Below are 17,185 nucleotides of genomic sequence, written 5' to 3'. Positions count from 1 at the left end.
GAGGAAAATAAAACAGAGCAGTTCTGACGCCCCCGAGAAAGAAAAAAAAAAAAATTCCGCGCTACAATGGTAGGAGTTAAAAAGAAGGTAAAATCGCTTGCCGAACAGATTGCTGATCTCGATGACCCGACGCCAAAAGGTATTCGTCGCAAACCGTGAACCCCCCCAGCTGAAGCAGAACTAACGCCGTCGCAGACTTTGATCCCGAAGATCAAAATGATCACGGACAGACTAGCGATGATGAGGATCAAATATCTGAGGATGGAGAAGGTTTAGAGATTTCTGGCCGCGAACACTATGAAGTTGTTGGGTACGGCTTATCTCCCGACAAACTTTTCAAACATCTGGAACTGACATTCTGCGATTCGTGCAGGAAGAGTAAACTCCGCAAGCCATTGCCGATCGAGCTCGGACGCGAATATGCAGGCTCTCGGATTAGCAGAAATGCCCTGGACGCGAGCGATAATGAAGATGGACCGTTCGGATTAGGAGATAGCGAAGAGGACCTCGAGGATTCAGATGATTCCAAGATATCTGGACCGGAGGACGATTTGGATGACGACGATGAGAAGGATGACGACAGCATGGGTGGAAGTGACGGAAGAGGAGACGAGGATGAGGAAATGGACAGCGACGATTTGGAGGACGACGAGGAGGAAGATGAGGAAGATGAAGAGCAAGAGGAGAACCCTTCTCGCCGAGCAGCGGGCGTATCTGACGAACGGGATGAGCTGCGCCGCCTAATGGCATCTGACCATAAAGCTGTGGCCGCATCCATATCTCAAGCAGCCAAAGCTGATGCTGCGAAGGGTGCTGCCGTCAAACGACAACGACGCGCATTCGACGCACTTCTCAACAGCCGAATAAAGCTACAGAAGGGTGTTACCTCGATCAATAGCATTCCCCCCGACGCTGAAGTGGATGTCTCTACACATGCGGAATTAATCAAATCCGCTGAAGCGGCCGCACTCGCTCTATGGAACGCATTGGATGACTTGCGCCATACACTTGCCGATTCTCGTTTCAAAGACAGCTCTACGTCCTCCAAAAAACGCAAACGAACGCCGATCGCGCCAGACACACCATCCTCGGAGATATGGAGCCGGATGAACGATCTAGAAGTTCAGTTTCTCCCTCATCGCCGCGCTGTGCTGGACAAATGGTCCCTCAAGGCCCGCGGCATCCGTGCTGCCCTACCGTCCAACCAAAACAAACTCCTCGCCAAAAATTCCGACCATCAAACCATCACCGCCGTTCTAGATGCCCACATCGCCACCGAAACATCAGCAAACACCACCCACCCGCAGAGAAATGGGGACATCCAGGCCCAAACGCCTTCAAGTATCATCTATAACGACACCGCATTCTACCAGTCCCTCCTCCGCGACCTTGTCGAGCAACGCATGTCCTCGTCCGCTTCCGCCGGTATTCTCGACTCCCAGCTTCCGTCCCGACTGACGGGTTTATCCATCCACCCTACTACAGGAATGCGGAAAGACAAGGTCAAGCGCGCTGTGGATACGAAGGCGTCAAAGGGTAGGAAAATGAAGTACAATGTCCATGAGAAGCTGCAGAATTTCATGGCGCCAGAGGAGAGAGGGTCATGGGGTGATAGGGCGAGAGAGGAGTTTTTCGCATCATTGTTGGGGAGAAGCGCTAGAGAGGTGCTTGGAGAGGAATCCGAGGATGAAGGCATGAATGGAGTGGCCAGTGATGATGAGGATATGGAGGAGGGTGGGCTTAGGTTATTTAGGAATTAAAACAGACTATGTGGATTAGGTATAAGCCATTCATGGAAACCATTACGGTTGGACTAAGTGAAGAATTGGAAGGGCTTCGGGATTGGAGTTCTTGACCACGCCATGTCCAGAAGATTGTTTTGGGCGACGCAAATCCGAGAGTACCCATTGATAGCAGGATTTATATCCCAGCGTAGATGCAACGATAAAAGCCATACGTTTCATAATTTTTACATTGTAAGCTATCTTAATGGTTTCGCATGTTGGGAAGATTTGGAGAATCTAGAATGTTGGTCGATATTCAGTGGACGAGACTAGAAGGGGGTGATTGGGTAGCTTTTTACCCGCCACCAGGAGGCATGAGAAGGCCACAGCGATGGTCCTGGAGGCTCCACCCGAGTGACGGGGTCACAAACCGTTTCCAGGTACATAATAACAATGAGGCCGCCAATGCACTGTCTGATATTAGATTCCTGATGCACAACAGAACTATCATAATCAAAGAATTGTAGCAATGAGGGACAACAAAATACTCATACTAGATTTATTACCCTCGAAACCGCGCCAATAAAAAGACGCCTATGGGAACGCCAGCGACAACTGAACTCCAGGAAGACGTGGACTCCGGAAGGTATTATGATAACTGGTCCTGCACCAATCAGGTAGTGAAGTTAGCTGCAGGAACTTAAGCAAAAGAAAACAGTGCTCCATGGATCCTTGGTTCTTTTTTGCTTCTCGCTTCGTGGTAAGGATTAAAGAGTATAGCATCATTGGAATTCCGTGCAGGTAAACGCTAGGCGGGCATTGAAGAAGGAAATGAAGGATCGCTGGAGTCTAATAGGTATCTTCTTCCTGCTGGTATACGTGTCGACTTCTCGTGGGGTCTTTACGCATCTGCTGGCCCGATCCAGTGAAGCCAACTATATTGAAAACAAGTGTTAGCGCGCAACGTTGCCGCAAATATTCAGAATTACGAAACGAAACTCACCTCGAGCATTGATTCCTTCTGGAGTACGAAACATGCTCTCCTTTTTTGTGGCCTTTCCGAATTTACCCTTGCTGGCAAAGTCCTGCCACTTGGCCTTTCCCGCCTCTAAATCCCTCTTTCCCTTAACCTTTCGAGGCACTTTCGCGGGACGTGACCCATCAGCCGGTTTAACGCCTTCGGTACGGGCCTTGCTGGCCAAGGCAGGGTTGATATCAGCGGCAGCGGATATGACGCTGGAGTTTGCCGGCAGAGACTGCGGGCCTGGGGTTCCTGATATCCCATCAGCCTTGCGTTTCCGAGTGTCATTATTAGAGATAGGCTTAATGTCTTTTGCGGTTAAGGTTTCGGTGGTGGAGTATGACTTGAAGGAGACAATGTAGATTGGATTGGTGGAGGAGCCTGTGATCGATGTGATCCTCGCCGGATAGAAAGCGTTATCTCCGGATGCCCATCTGGCGAGTACATTGTCGTTAACGGAAAACGAAACCATCGAGGACTGAGACTCCTCTGCTGGAGGGGTCTCTGCGGCAGGTTTGCGATAACCGGCTTGGTACGCCGGATGGTTCTCCTTTGACCATTTCTCCTTCACGGGGGGGTGTGATGGCTTTCCCTTGGGAGGTTCAGGAACGGAGGGTCGTAGTTCGGCGATGGATTGTTCGGTGAGTGATATAAGTTCTTCAAGCTCAGTCTTAAGGCTCTGAAGCTCTGTATTGTCTGGGTCTACCTGCAAGCTTGATTGAACAGATTCAAGCTAGAGACCAGCCGTTAGCCTTACAGAAGAACTCACAAGATGGGAGGCGGAGTCGCTGATTGATAAGTCTGGGGAGGTCAGTTTACCTGGAGCTTGAATTCCTTGACTTCATTCTCCAAAGTGGCAACGTCTGTACTCATTGTGACAGCACTTTAACTAATTTTTCGCCAAAGCTAGATGCAACTGACTCTGTGAACGAAGGCACAAGCACCTTTGTCTCCTGATGCGGTTCGATTCTGTTCGACGATAGGCGTGGAGAAGATGAGGCCGTTGGATCGATCGTGGACTCGGCGGACGAACACGTGCACTTCAGTTTGCACTGCTTGCAAACTCTTGCCCCATCTAGCCAATCAGCAGCGCGAATCCACACTTTGGCGTCGGTGGCGTCCAGCCCGCAGCACAGCAGAAATCCACGACATCAGGGGAGATGATGCAGCGAGATCCAGCACTCGATCAATTACATTCGAACACGATCGAGCCGACATATACGGCGTTCAGAGACGTCCTTTATTCTGCCTACATATCGGGGAACGTGATAAGTTCCTGCATCGACGACGGAGGCTTCGGATGATTTTGTGTCGAGCGCGTCTGGAGACAAGTGTCTCTGAGAAATAGTCACTAGCATAGTAGCCAACGGTTCCGTAGAGAAGGCCATTGAAAGGTAGCATCAGGGCATATTTGGAGATTTCCTCTCCAACTCTACGACATGCGAGACGAAATTGCCTCAGCTGTAGGCAAGTATTCGACTATACATCAATCTGTCCCAAATTCTGCCGCATGCTAGGAACATTGGTCGCCATTGAACGAGGCGATATGTCCTCATGAAGCTGGTGAGACAAAAGCCTGTAAGCGGGCGGAGATAAGGATGCCAGATATGGGTGATTTTTGGCGGTTGGGGTTTGTTTTGAACGGATGTTGAGACGAATGTGCTCTCTTTGCAGTATTTATCATGTGCGTATTTTGCGGCTACAGTTTTACAGCTGGGCAATGCCAAAACCTTGTAACGAAAGGAACGTAAAAATTTTTGGTTAAAAAACAAAAAAGAAAAGAAACAGAAGAGATATTCAATATTGCCAGCCATAATCAGCAGAGGCGCGCCTGTCACGACCGTTAGAAACTCTGGCCAATGTACAGAGCAAGGCAGCTGCATTTAATATATACTCCGTACGGACGTAAGTATTTCATATCGGTCTCCATGGGTCCCGGCTTCCCAACATTTGTTGGGAAGTGGTCCCTCGCATATTTCGATCTGATAGATGTCCGGGGAGAGACTTTTTATCCCTGCTGTGACTGCAGGGGGTAAATCCGGCGAGTCCCGGCTGCTGTCAACTCCCAACAAGAGTTTCCATCTCAATGGGTTTAAAGGGTTCTTCCAAGATCATGCACATGCCTGGAGAGGGTTGTAGGCTCGGTATCCCGGTCTCTCGGTGGGAGTTCGAGCTCGACTGCATCGCCAGCCACCGTCTTGAATGGAACTGGGTACGGGGTACTGCGTATATACCTAATGCGCCGGTGTCGCAAACACTCCCAATGTTGGGTTGAAACAGTGGGTGAAGTAACATGTTACTCCGGTGAAACACGAGAATCCGACACCGCGAGGGCGGAAGCAGACGTTCCGTAGTCGAACCGGGGTCAGTGCCAGCCGAGCAGGGTTTGCGCTGGATGGCGCTGGAGGAGCTGCTCGTTGGTCACTGGACACAGGCAAAGTGGTTGGAATGTCATCACCGCCGTTTTCCAGCCCGCACGAACGGTCGGAGCGGCGAAAAAAAGACGACCAGGCAATCAGGCGGCAAGCGGAGAAATCGGATTTATTGAGGAGATTGTCGCCGGCCAAAGGCAGCACCGCAACTAATTCGCATTGGGAAAAGCGCGGGCGGCAGGGCTGGCAGCAGAAAGGCGGCTCTGGGCGGCCGAGTTCTAGAACACAGCGCCGCTTTTGGCTCCTCGCGGTCGTAAATACGAGCGGTTGAGTCATCGTGCTGGCGCTCAGCCCAAAGCGACCTGGCGCCTTGGCACTCCTTCGTCCCGGTTCTGCTGGCCTTCCGTCTGCTTCGACCTCCTCTCGCCGCTCCCCCATATCTCCCCGTGCTGGCCTGAGCTGACCGGCGTGGACTTTGCAGCCTGGATGAACTAGTTATCGCACCAGTGGTGCTCTCGCTTGGATCGGACGGCGCCCTATCCTTCGCATCCTTGTGGCCTTATCTTGACAGCCTGCCTGTCACCCCGCCTTCATTTCGAGACCTCCACCCTTTTTCGTCCCAGCTGGCGATAGTTGCACATCGCTGAGAGGTCTTCGACAGCAATCTTTTCGTGTTTGCGGCCTGTGGCTGTCTGCTTGTTCTGTTCAGGCATCGACTACCGTTCCCCGCAATAATTGCGCAGAACGCGACAATCAAAACGCCAACTACGTCGGTGGCCAATTCCCCCCTCCAATTGCCCCAACGTTCCAGCTCCTCTGACCGAAACAATCCGCTCCCCAAAATTCAACCGTTGATACAGACCAGGTCGCTCTACCAGCGACGCGGAGCGACAGGGATTTCTGACCTACACCTGGATAGCCCATCAGAACGAATTCACATAGCCCAGACAGACCCTATCGTCGGCGGGAAACTACTTCGTCCCTTTACACAGTTGAACTTATATCTCCCTATCTATATCACCCAAGTTCCTGGAGACATTGCTTTAATTTTCCTGTACAGTCCCTTTCTCTTCTTTGCATTCGAGATATTATTAGTCGTCCGTATTTCACGAGAGGGAAAAGAAACTCGCTGAAACTCCGACACCACGTCTGCAACGATGTCTGATTTCGACTCCCTCTATCAACGCAGCGTTTTCTTTACTCCTGATCAACAGGATCTCCTCTTTGCTGCACTTACATCTCCTGACCAGACAATGAAACCCCAAGCCGAAACGACCTTCGATGGCATGCCTGTTAAAACTCAACACTCGCCCCATCAACATGGCTCGTCATCCCACGATCTCTTCAACTCTCCTTCAGATCATGTCGCCCCCGGTTCAGGGAATTTGAGTTTTGCGGACGACAGCCCTTTTCTCGATTTTAGTCTCGATCCCGATTTTGAAGCTGGCAGCGGCGAGGTGTTGATCGGAGATCTTCCTGGTGCAGAGCCGCGTGAGAAAAGAAAGAGTATTGACGGGAAAGAGGAAGAGGAAAGCGGGAAAAAGAGAAAGGAAAATGAAGAAAAAGTAGCCAAAAAGCCTGGAAGGAAACCGCTAACCTCCGAACCGACGTCGGTGTGTACTGCCACCCTACATCTGAATCCACACATGACCTTTTAATTAACCTCGTTTTGATTTTCTTTCATAGAAGCGCAAGGCCCAGAATCGTGCGGCCCAGCGAGCCTTTCGTGAGCGTAAGGAAAAACATCTGAAAGACCTTGAAACCAAAGTTGAGGATCTCGAGAAGGCATCCCAAGCCGCCAACCATGAGAACAGCCTGCTTCGCGCTCAAATAGAAAGATTGCAAGTCGAACTTAGAGAGTACCGCAAACGACTTTCGTGGGCCAGCAGTGGTAATAATTACATGGCTTCCGGTCTCGCCGCGGGCAATAATGGCCTTCAAACGTCACGTTTGAATACGGAATTTTCCTTCGACTTTCCCAAATTTGGCGACCTTCCAGGTGCTATGTTTAACAATGGGTCCATGACAAAAATCCAAAGTCCTTCGACTTCATCAACGGTATCTCCTCTTACGGCAATGCAGTATAGCGCCCCTGGTGTTTTGAATAGAGATATGTTCAGAACACACAGTTCTTTTGGCCAGTCCCCACAGCCCGGCACAGCAGGTATGGTAGGATCACGAAATGAAGCTCTCCGCTCTTTATACGGGCGCGGAGTTGGCGCCTCTCAGCAAAACACCCCCTCCTACAATGCAAACGGCATACCTGTTAAGCCTTCGAACGGCGTCGATCAAGCTAATCGACAGGGAAGCTACTCATCACACAGATCTGGGCCTCTGCGTGCATCGAACACGAATTCTCCTTCGACTTCTTCCGAATCTCATCACGCCCAGTCTTCATCCATTGGCACATCCCCTGAACCTGCTGTTAACTCACCCCCCACGGCGAAGGACGAGACAAAACGGAAGACCAAAAATGCCAGCAATAGTCCCGTTCCCCTAGACGAATGTGAGAAATCCTTTTATGAAAAGCTCAACGAAGCGTGTGGGTGTGCTGAAGATCCAGTTCCGGTAGCCTTGTCACGTCAGAAGGAGAATTCGCATTCGTCGAACCAGCAGACGAGCCCAGAAAATAACACCAACAGTTCTCCCGGACTCAATTGGCTAGTTCAACAGAATGGTGGTCAATTTGACCCGGTCCTTTTCAATGACTATCGCGAACCACAAGACGCCGTCTTGTCCCAGGAGTTTGGGAGTTTCTTCAATGATGCATTCCCTCTTCCAGACCTGAGCAACTCGTTCCCGAATTTCGACCTTGGATCCAATCCAACTCCAAAACCTGATCTTATATCTCAGATTGAGCAGTCAGTGGATGCTGATGAAGAGGTCGTGCCCGGCGAGGACAGGTCACAGATGTTGTCATGTACAAAGATATGGTAAGCTCTCCTTTCCTTTGAGATATTACTCTTCCTCCTTTGCAGGTTGATTGACGATTTGTTTGTTATAGGGACCGCTTGCAGTCCATGGAGAAGTTCCGCAACGGCGAAATCGACGTTGACAGCCTATGCACGGAATTGCGCACCAAAGCACGATGTTCCGAAGGCGGAGTTGTTGTGAACAAGCAAGATGTAGAGGACATCATGACTCGAGCAAGAAAACTCTCATGAAAGAGTTCGGGTACGCTTTCCTCGAAGATTCGAAAATATGAAATGGGAAAAATGGTATTCGTTTCTTAATTGCGCATGTCTTGTCTGCTCGAGATTCCCACTTCTGCACCTCTTGTTTTGCCACTGTCTTAACATGATAGCCTGCCCTGTAACTAGGCTTCCGTTGATATATATATGCGCAGGTTTTCCGCGGCCCTGTAGCACTGAACATTTTACATTCCATCTTTGAGATCTAGTTATTATGCTCTTTATTTTGTTTATACCGCTTGATAGTCTGCTAGCGGAGCTCGATTTTTTTTTTTTTTTTTTTTTTTTTTTTCACTTCATTTACGAGCCTCAAGGCTTGCTGTGTATACGTTGATGTGATGAATGGAATTTGCTTCCATAACAGTGAATGTGCTGTATGATGTTTTTGTGTGTATGTACTGTACAAAGTAGGATTGGTTGTAATATGTGGATGTATGTACTGCACAATCATGGATTCTCCCTATATTTCCATCAACTTGTACCGGGGCACATTTGACATGTCAAGATATTTGCCGTTCGAAGGGTAGCTCATTATAGTATGATCTTGAAGGAAGATTTTCACTACTCTGGGTTCGTATCACCTGAACATTGAATTTGCATTTATCAGGGGAGATAGTTAACTACACGAGAGAGAGGTGCGGAGTAGATCTTTTCGAGTTGGTTAACTGATCTGCACTCACTTTTTGTCATCTAGCTCGAGCCCCTGCTCCCTCACCTATTTCCTCTTTCGAAGACCTGTTTCCCCTGGTTATTACCTCCATCATCCAATTCGCGAAAGGTCTTGGAAGGATGAGGGGATTTCTTCGCTCTCAACTCACCCATTGATCCCGAATGCATTACTCCGTACCTAGAATGGGCAAAAAAGAAAGAAAGAAAGAAATGAAAAGAAATGAAAAAGAAAAATAAAGGAAAAATAAAAGGGCTGGGAAGGAAAATAAGCAAAGCAGACATACGGAGCTCATATGTAGAATACATAAGAAGAAAGGAAGAAACGGTGGCTTTTAATCCTTCGCAGGCAGACCAAAAAAGGGCTGGGAGATACAGTCCAATCAAGCACCTCATCCAAGGTCTTCCATTGCATCTGGCGCTTGACCCATAGCTCTGCGGAAGGCATCTAAGACGGGGGCCCGTCGTACCCATTTTTCGTAATCCTTCACGATTAGAAGAAAACTAGGAGAATGATTAGCTTGAGGGACGGGAAGGTAGAAAAAATGAAGTTCTTTTAGAAAACAAAGAAACCAGTTTCCATAAAAGCTAGCACAACCCGTCATTGAAATAAGCAAAGGTATTTAAGACACACTAGAAGCACATAATGGAATAGCGGACAAGCAAGAAAGGGAAAAAGAAAAAAGAAATCTTCTCAGGAATTTAACGGGTGGATAATACAAGTTCATCAAAGGCCTCGGGGGCAAATACTAGAGGAAGGGGATATCACTAAAAGTTAGGGCCGCTTCGTGACAATTCCAACTAGGGCGGATGTTCATGACTCCGTTGGTTTATCACCACCTGAAGGTGTCGGTGTCGCGCCTGATGCCGGGGTCGGCGGGTTCGACTCCCCGACTCCTGATGGTCCTTTACCAAATCCTCCAGTTCTGCCTCCCCGCCCGCCACGTCCGCCTCGATCACTTCCACGTCCACGTCCGCGTCCACCGAATCCTCCGCGGCCTCGACCACCCTCACCGTCGCTAGTGGCGCTTCCACTCTGGTATCCACTACGCTGACCGCCTGCTGCACTACCGCGATTGCTTGCTTGCCAGGTTCCAGCGTTGCCTTGGCCGTCACGGCGACTGCTCCTATCCTCGAACATCTTGACGTTGGGTTTGCGGTTTGGTCCAGGAGGGCTAGGCCTCTTGTGCTCAAGTGGCTGCCTCTCTAAAGCTGCCTTGGCGTCTTCTAGAGTAGGGAACGAAACAACATGGTTGAATTTACCTAGCTTTTCGACTTTTAGGATTTTGGCTCGATCTTCATCAGGGAACAATTTACGGATGGCTTCCTCATTGTCAACATTGGAGATGAAAAGCCCATTAATTGGTTTCTTTTCTAGAGCCGGAGTTGGCTTCGACACGGGCTCTGAGGGCTTGTCCGCTTGGGCTGTGCCATTTGGCTCGGCAACGGTCTGTTTTGCAGGTGCGCCGTTTCCGGATGGGGGAGCATTGGGAACAGCTGGTTGAGGAGTGCCGGGTTTTTCTTTAGCTGGGATTACAGGCACAGGGGAGGCCGTAGATTTGGGGGGAGTGGGCTTAGGCAATGGTGGTTGCCCTTGAGAAACGGGCGGTTGATACTGAGGCCCCGTGCCACGAGGCGGCTGGGCTTGCATTTGACCAAACTGCGGTGGTGGTCTCGCTTGGCCGGGGGCAGAACTAGAAGCGCCTCCAGGACCAGTTGCCCCACCGCTCATTGGGGAAACAGTGGTAGTTTGTTGTGAGATCGGAGCCGCAGGAGCTGCCGTGGCCGGTTTCCCACCCCGATGTGAGAAGTTAAAACCTTGGGCACGCATTTCCGTTCCAATTCTTCCGCCTTCGATATCTAGAACTAAGTAACCAAAGGCAGCGTCTGCGAGGTTAAAGTTCCACATGTTTTTGAATGCGCTCTCATCAACCTGACCACCCGCATTGGAGGCTGTGACTGGGCCTCCGAAGGGGTTACCACCGTTGGCAACACTTGGCATTTTGTTAACAATGTCTAGTGCATTGTCGAGCAGGGTCTTTTGGGCATCATTTGCGTTGATGGCGGCTTCAACCTCTCCGCGCACTGTATCCCATACATCGTTGAAGGAAGCTTTAGATGCCGCTAGTTTTCCACGGTAGTGGTCGAGCGATGGATTAACACTAAATTCGTTGTAGGAACTGCCGTATCGGAAATGGAGGCCGGCAGAGATCGAAAAATCTGCCTTCAAGGTAACCGAAAGCTGATTAAGCATGCCTTCACGAGCTGGTGAGGCGTGCGTCACGAAAATACGGGTTTCGGCCGGATCATAAACGCGGTTTGCTGTATCGACTAGCTCGCCCATCTGCAAAAGCGTCGTCCACATTGTTCCTTGTCCACCTGCGATGGTGGTCTTTCCCTCTCCATTATCAAACAGCTTGTGCATGACCACAGCACCTCCAAGACCGAGCAGGCGGAGCTTTACGCCCCCCACGTCTAGCAACCTGGAGTTTGCTTCATCGATAATATGCAACTTGTCCACTTTGTATTCCCCCGAACGGAACTTTTCCAAAACGCGGACATCTTCGCAGGCACCCCAAACGGTGTATACAGGGACGTCAAGTGTAAGCTGCTTGTTTAGGAGAAGAGGGAGTTCTGAAAGCAGGAGCTGCTCTGAGGTGAACCGGTGTTTAATGGATTGCTGCGGAGGGACTTGAGCAATACTGCGTTTGATGGATTCTGGGAGAAGAGGCGAGTACTGGGCGACATGTTTCAAAGTCCTATGAGTGGAAATGTCAGCTGCTGACAACTTGACGTGTGTAAAAATGAAGTATCGGGTGTGAGTGCAGGATAGTAAAGAAGGATCTCACTTGTCGGCAATCCGGTCGAGAGAAGTGTCATCATAAAAGCCAAAATCACCTGTGTGGATGATGTGATCTGCACGGGCTTGTTTGGCTAATTCGTTCAAGGATTTTAGGTTGCCTGGCCAGAGGTAAGGTAGGGATTGTCAGTAAAATTATTATACTACCTAAACCAAGCTGCGGTGTGGATTCTTAAGGCACGGGTAAAACGCGGGGAGCACAGTACCTCTAACGTCTGCAACGCATAAAATACGGACAGAACCTGACTGGATAATTCTGCCGTTGTTTGGAAGCAATGCAGTAGCCCCTGGGGCTGGGCCGCTTGTAGAACCATTTGGAAGGCTGTAAGGTGGTGGTGGGTTGTTGAAGGTGTGGAGCGGACGAGGCTGCTTAAAAAGGCGGGTTAGTCATAGGCTGATATGGGGTATGAAGCTTGGAATTTGAAGCAAACGCGGCGAGAACGAGCAGGAAGACAGAGGTGGATAGCGTAGGTGGGAGCAGGTCAAGGGGCACTTACAGAAGCCATGGGGAATATCTCACTGATGGAAGTTGCAAGTATTGTAGATGGGCGACAGGGCAGCGACAGTGGAAGCTTGGAAACGAAGCTGTAGAGGAGATATTTATGACGTTACAGCGTGAGAGCAGCGCAGAAATGATTATAAGGTAAATATGTTGGGGACAAGGAAGGGCAATATGCAGGAGTGAGATTGCGAGATGCGACTTGAAAGAAGCGGCCACAAGGCAGCGGCACAAAGGGAAGATGGCTATTAGTAAAGCAGCGGGAAGGAAAAAGAGAGGGATCTAGAGCTCCAGAGGGTTCGAGACAGCAGGAGGTGACAAGCAAAAGGGACTGGGCCAAACGGTCTCACGAGATTCACTCAAGATTTCCCTTGTGCTGCTTCGTCCTTTTTTGGGCGACGACAAACATGGGCGTGAGCGCCGTGCGCGCTTCGGGTTTAGCGCAACAATCACGTGAATATGACTAAGCGAACTCTTGGATTGGATCACGTGGGGAGCTGCCGAAGCCGTGGAAGGGTGGCTAGAGGCTGATGTCATGTGGCCGTGCATGCCATCCCGGCACGTCGACCGACGTCCACCGACCACTCGCGGCGAAGAAGAGGGACGGCCTCACCCAGCCTGCAGCCCGTCTGTCCTGCCCTCTGACCTGGCTCTCTATGATTTGTCTACATTTGCCTACCGATACCCCGTGCCCCGTGATGTGCCGATTACGACCATAGCTTCGTACCTGTCAAAGTTACACCCGCTTCCACCTCCGTTCCTAGAACGGTCCGCATGCGGCCCGGGGACCGCCTTCATCCCTTGAAATAGCTTGAACACGCTGCAAACCCGCTGATTTTTGTTAATTGGGGTTCCATACCTGCGACATGCTCTTTTCTCCCACCTCCCTCTTCCTGGCGGGGCTGGCCGCAGTTCAGACGGGTTCAGTTCTCGCGCAGGGGCACACGGACCTTCACGAAGAAGGCCGGTGCGCAATTCGAGGGAATTGTGGGAAGAAGTCATTTTTCGGAGGAGAATTGCCATGTCCCGACAATGGTCTTGCCAGGGAACCCGAGGAGAAAGTACGAGATAAGCTAGTGTCGCTCTGTGGTGATAAATGGAAGCATGGACCGGTCTGCTGCGAAGATGAGCAGGTAATAAGTGTACTACCCCCCTGATCATTTCAATAGGGTTCTAACATGCATCTCCCTTACTTTTAACAGATTGATGCCTTGTCAAAGAACCTTAATCTCGCTCAAGGAATTATCGCATCATGTCCTGCTTGCAAAGAGAATTTCTTCAACATCTTTTGCACTTTTACGTGTTCACCCGACCAATCATTGTTTATAAATGTTACTCAGACAGAAGAGGTTCGGGGAAAGCTGCTGGTCACCGAACTGGATAACTTGTGGTCAGAGAAATACCAGAGCGGCTTCTACGATAGCTGCAAGGATGTTAAGAATGGCGCCTCTGGAGGGAAGGCAATGGACTTCATTGGCGGTGGTGCCAAGAATTACGTCCATTTTTTGAAATTCCTGGGTGACAAAAAGTTGCTGGGCAGTCCATTCCAGATCAACTTCATCACCGAGCCGAGAAATCCCATGCATGACGGGATGCGAGCGTTGCCAGAAATTCCAAAAGCATGCAACGACTCCGATGGCGCGTTTAGATGTTCCTGTGTTGACTGTCCAGCCGTTTGCCCCCAGCTGCCGGCCCTAGCGACAGAAACCTACTGCCATGTTGGCTACCTTCCATGCTTTTCTTTTGCCGTTATCGTCATCTACTCTGTGGGTCTTGTGCTTTTAGTATCGGGCATTCTAGCTCGGATCGCATTCCGAAAACACCGTGAGCGGAAGATTGAAAGAGTGAGATTGCTTCAAGACGCAAGTCCTAGTGATGAGGAAGACGAAGGCGATATAATCGAAAATGCAGGCTCACTCACTCGTCCAACGAGAAATTATCGGGTGAACGCCACTCTAGATAAAGTATTTAGCCGTCTAGGGCGTTTTTGCGCAAGGTTCCCCGCCTTAACCATTGTCACAAGCTTTCTCATCGTTGGACTCATGAGCTTAGGCTGGCTGCGTTTCTCAGTGGAGAAAGATCCTGTCAGGCTTTGGGTCAGTCCAACATCGGAAGCTGCTAGAGAAAAGCAATATTTCGATTCGAACTTTGGACCGTTTTATCGAGCGGAGCAGGCCTTCCTTGTGAATGACGGCCCTGGTTCAGTGTTGAGCTATGAGACTCTAAGCTGGTGGTTTGACGTGGAGAATCGAGTCAGGCGCATGATATCCTTGAATAATGGCCTCTCGCTAGAAGATGTCTGTTTCAATCCAACTGGCAATGCTTGCGTTGTTCAGTCCGTTACGGGCTATTTCGGAGGGTCATTTGCCAATGTTGACCCCAATAATTGGCAGAAGCAACTGAAACATTGCACAGAATCCCCAGGATCGCGTGACTGTCTTCCTGATTTCCAACAGCCCTTAAGCCCCAATATGATTCTCGGAGGTTATGATGATACCGGGGATGTATTGGATGCAAAAGCTTTGATAGTTACTTGGGTTGTCAACAACCATGAGCAAGGAACAAAAGAGGAAGCGAACGCGATTGATTGGGAAGACAGTATCAAACGTGTGTTGCAAGTGGTTCAGGAAGAAGCAACAGAGAGAGGCCTACGAGTGTCTTTCAACACCGAAATTAGTCTTGAGCAGGAGTTGAACAAGTCTACAAATACTGATGCCAGGATCGTGGTTATCAGTTACGTTATCATGTTCGTCTATGCATCTTTGGCCTTGAGCTCGACAACTATAACCTGGAAATCCTTATTCAGAAATCCGGCCAATGTTCTGGTACAATCCAAATTCACACTCGGGATTATCGGGATCCTTATTGTCCTGATGTCCGTTTCTGCGTCTGTTGGCTTGTTTGCGGCTCTTGGGGTTAAGGTGACGCTTATTATCGCCGAAGTGATACCATTCCTCGTCCTTGCAGTTGGTGTCGATAACATTTTCCTCATCGTCCACGAATTCGAGAGAGTGAATTTAAGCCATCCCGAGGAAGAACTTGATGAACGGATCGCAAAGGCTCTTGGAAGGATGGGGCCTAGTATTCTCTTATCGGCCGCTACAGAAACCATTGCCTTTGCAATGGGTGTCTTTGTGGGGATGCCCGCTGTGAAAAATTTTGCTATATATGCCGCTGGTGCCGTTTTCATCAATGCACTATTACAAGTCACGATGTTTATATCGCTTCTCTGCCTTAACCAAAGACGTGTTGAGAGCCTTCGGGTGGATTGTTTCCCGTGCCTAACTGTACGAAAGGCAACAGTCACCGCCATTCCGGGGAGCCAGCCGTTTGATCATGGAGAAGAAGGGATCATTGATTGGTTTATTCGAAGGATCTACGCCCCGAAGCTGTTGAGTAAACCGGCCAGAGGCTTAGTTTTATTGGTATTTTCGGGTCTGTTCGCAGCTGGGCTCGCGCTGCTGCCCACCATGAAACTCGGCTTGGACCAACGTATCGCTATTCCTAGCGACTCGTATTTGATCTCATACTTTAATGACCTGTATGATTACTTCGACACCGGACCACCAGTCTATTTCGTGACAAGGGGCGTTAACGTGACGGAGAGACATCACCAACAACAACTGTGCGGTAGATTTTCGACTTGCGATGATTTTTCGTTGGGATTTGTTCTCGAGCAAGAATCCAAAAGATCGAATGTTTCATACATCTCTGGTGCTGCTGCAAGCTGGATTGACGACTTCTTTTACTGGTTAAACCCGCAAAAGGATTGCTGCGTTGAAGATGGGAAGATCTGTTTCGAGGATAGGCAACCGCCGTGGAATATATCTTTATCCGGCATGCCAGAAGGTGCAGAATTTGTGCACTATGCAAAAAAATGGATCCACTCTCCGACCACTGCATCGTGCCCTCTCGGCGGCAGGGCGCCGTACAGCAACGCGTTAGTCATAGATTCCAAGCACATCACCACTAATGCCAGCCATTTCCGGAGCTCCCATACTCCGTTGCGCAGCCAGGCGGACTTCATTAATGCCTATGCTTCAGCTCGTCGGATCGCCAACGATATATCCTCGAGACATGACATCGACGTCTTCCCCTACTCTAAATTTTATATTTTCTTTGACCAGTACATGTCGGTGGTGCGTCTCACAGCCACGTTGCTCGGGTCTGCAATAACCATAATCTTCCTTGTGACATCACTTCTCTTAGGCTCTTTAGCCACCGGAGCAGTTGTGACGGTCACCGTCATCATGATGATCGTGGACATCATGGGCACAATGGCCGTGGCCGGAGTTTCTCTAAACGCAGTCTCACTTGTGAATCTGATCATTTGTGTCGGGATCGGCATCGAGTTCTGTGCACATGTTGCTCGAGCCTTTATGTTCCCCTCAGCATCGTTACTTGAAAAGGCTCAAAGTAAGTTCCGTCAACGGACGGCCCGTGCTTGGGCCGCGTTGGTGAATGTTGGCGGAAGTGTTTTTAGCGGCATCACGTTGACCAAACTTGTCGGAGTTTGCGTACTTGCCTTTACACGGAGTAAAATCTTTGAAATTTATTATTTCCGTGTGTGGCTAGCCCTGATTATCTTTGCTGCAACTCACGGCCTTATTTTCCTCCCAGTGGCGCTTAGCTTCTTCGGAGGCGAAGGTGAGTCATTTGCCTCTCGCCGACTTCTATGTATATTGATATGATAGCAAATTAACGCTTGGACAGGATATATTAACCCGGAGTCGGACGGCGGCCTTGAAGAGGACCTGGCTGCGCGCAGATACCGCTCCCTATTGCCCGACAATGACTACGATTCTGATGATTATTGAACAGCCTCTATGACATGGAGTGATGGCGCGCTGTA

General features: G+C 49.8%; 6 protein-coding genes across 7 annotated transcripts; 3 read left to right on the top strand and 3 right to left on the bottom strand.

The window, feature by feature from the left end:
• Positions 1–66: 66 nt before the first annotated feature.
• CIMG_01379 (vesicle-mediated transporter Bfr2/Che-1) lies at positions 67–1,818 on the top strand (the record flags this gene model as incomplete). Its single annotated transcript, XM_001247607.2, has 3 exons — positions 67–139; positions 196–310; positions 374–1,818. The coding sequence occupies 3 exons, from the start codon at positions 67–69 to the stop codon at positions 1,758–1,760; spliced, it is 1,575 nt and encodes a 524-aa protein (XP_001247608.1). The 3' UTR covers positions 1,761–1,818.
• Positions 1,819–1,952: 134 nt separating this feature from the next.
• On the bottom strand, positions 1,953–3,690 carry CIMG_01380. Of its 2 annotated transcripts, XM_004445753.1 has the most exons (4): positions 3,565–3,690; positions 2,728–3,478; positions 2,279–2,659; positions 1,953–2,194 (listed from the first exon to the last, which is right to left on the bottom strand). In XM_004445753.1, the coding sequence occupies exons 1-3, from the start codon at positions 3,616–3,618 to the stop codon at positions 2,574–2,576; spliced, it is 891 nt and encodes a 296-aa protein (XP_004445810.1). In that variant the 5' UTR covers positions 3,619–3,690; the 3' UTR covers positions 1,953–2,194; positions 2,279–2,573. The 2 variants fall into 2 exon arrangements, with proteins under 2 accessions (XP_004445810.1, XP_004445811.1); XM_004445754.1 differs by having other exon boundaries at positions 2,013–2,659.
• A 705-nt stretch (positions 3,691–4,395) lies between these two features.
• On the bottom strand, positions 4,396–5,806 carry CIMG_10731 (uncharacterized protein). The gene has a single exon (XM_012358883.1). The coding sequence runs from the start codon at positions 5,553–5,555 to the stop codon at positions 4,980–4,982; it is 576 nt and encodes a 191-aa protein (XP_012214306.1). The 5' UTR covers positions 5,556–5,806; the 3' UTR covers positions 4,396–4,979.
• CIMG_01382 (bZIP transcription factor AP-1/Yap1) lies at positions 5,561–8,560 on the top strand. Its single transcript, XM_001247610.2, has 3 exons — positions 5,561–6,730; positions 6,804–8,050; positions 8,122–8,560. Exons 1-3 carry the CDS (start codon positions 6,275–6,277, stop codon positions 8,279–8,281), a joined length of 1,863 nt encoding a protein of 620 aa, XP_001247611.2. The 5' UTR covers positions 5,561–6,274; the 3' UTR covers positions 8,282–8,560.
• A 968-nt stretch (positions 8,561–9,528) lies between these two features.
• Positions 9,529–12,714, bottom strand: CIMG_01383 (Ser/Thr protein phosphatase). The gene is made up of 4 exons (XM_001247611.2): positions 12,332–12,714; positions 12,041–12,200; positions 11,824–11,935; positions 9,529–11,733 (listed from the first exon to the last, which is right to left on the bottom strand). The coding sequence occupies exons 1-4, from the start codon at positions 12,338–12,340 to the stop codon at positions 9,789–9,791; spliced, it is 2,226 nt and encodes a 741-aa protein (XP_001247612.1). The 5' UTR covers positions 12,341–12,714; the 3' UTR covers positions 9,529–9,788.
• A 274-nt stretch (positions 12,715–12,988) lies between these two features.
• On the top strand, positions 12,989–17,150 carry CIMG_01384 (niemann-Pick C type protein family; the record flags this gene model as incomplete). Its single annotated transcript, XM_001247612.2, has 3 exons — positions 12,989–13,466; positions 13,536–16,980; positions 17,047–17,150. The coding sequence occupies exons 1-3, from the start codon at positions 13,200–13,202 to the stop codon at positions 17,148–17,150; spliced, it is 3,816 nt and encodes a 1,271-aa protein (XP_001247613.2). The 5' UTR covers positions 12,989–13,199.
• Between the last annotated feature and the right edge of the window lie 35 nt (positions 17,151–17,185).

The sequence above is a fragment of the Coccidioides immitis genome (genome assembly GCF_000149335.2).
Source record: "Coccidioides immitis RS genomic scaffold supercont3.1, whole genome shotgun sequence".
Classification (NCBI taxonomy): domain Eukaryota; kingdom Fungi; phylum Ascomycota; class Eurotiomycetes; order Onygenales; family Onygenaceae; genus Coccidioides; species Coccidioides immitis.
The sequence above is the reverse complement of the archived record's forward strand: the minus strand, read 5'-3'. Positions and strand labels throughout refer to the sequence as shown.

Bases quoted from the DNA above. Each gene is read 5' to 3' on its own strand.
- CIMG_01380 (XM_004445753.1), bottom strand. From the start codon at position 3,618: ATGAGTACAGACGTTGCCACTTTGGAGAATGAAGTCAAGGAATTCAAG. The intron at 3,479-3,564 runs GTAAACTGACCT...GCTGGTCTCTAG, and splicing joins TCAAGGAATTCAAGCTCCAG to CTTGAATCTGTTCAATCAAG. The intron at 2,660-2,727 runs GTGAGTTTCGTT...TTTTCAATATAG, and splicing joins AGAAGGAATCAATGCTCGAG to TTGGCTTCACTGGATCGGGC.
- CIMG_10731 (XM_012358883.1), bottom strand. From the start codon at position 5,555: ATGGGGGAGCGGCGAGAGGAGGTCGAAGCAGACGGAAGGCCAGCAGAA.
- CIMG_01382 (XM_001247610.2), top strand. From the start codon at position 6,275: ATGTCTGATTTCGACTCCCTCTATCAACGCAGCGTTTTCTTTACTCCT. The intron at 6,731-6,803 runs GTGTGTACTGCC...TTTCTTTCATAG, and splicing joins TAACCTCCGAACCGACGTCG to AAGCGCAAGGCCCAGAATCG. The intron at 8,051-8,121 runs GTAAGCTCTCCT...TGTTTGTTATAG, and splicing joins TTGTCATGTACAAAGATATG to GGACCGCTTGCAGTCCATGG.
- CIMG_01383 (XM_001247611.2), bottom strand. The intron at 11,936-12,040 runs GTACTGTGCTCC...ACCTCTGGCCAG, and splicing joins ATGCGTTGCAGACGTTAGAG to GCAACCTAAAATCCTTGAAC. The intron at 11,734-11,823 runs GTGAGATCCTTC...TTCCACTCATAG, and splicing joins CTCGACCGGATTGCCGACAA to GACTTTGAAACATGTCGCCC.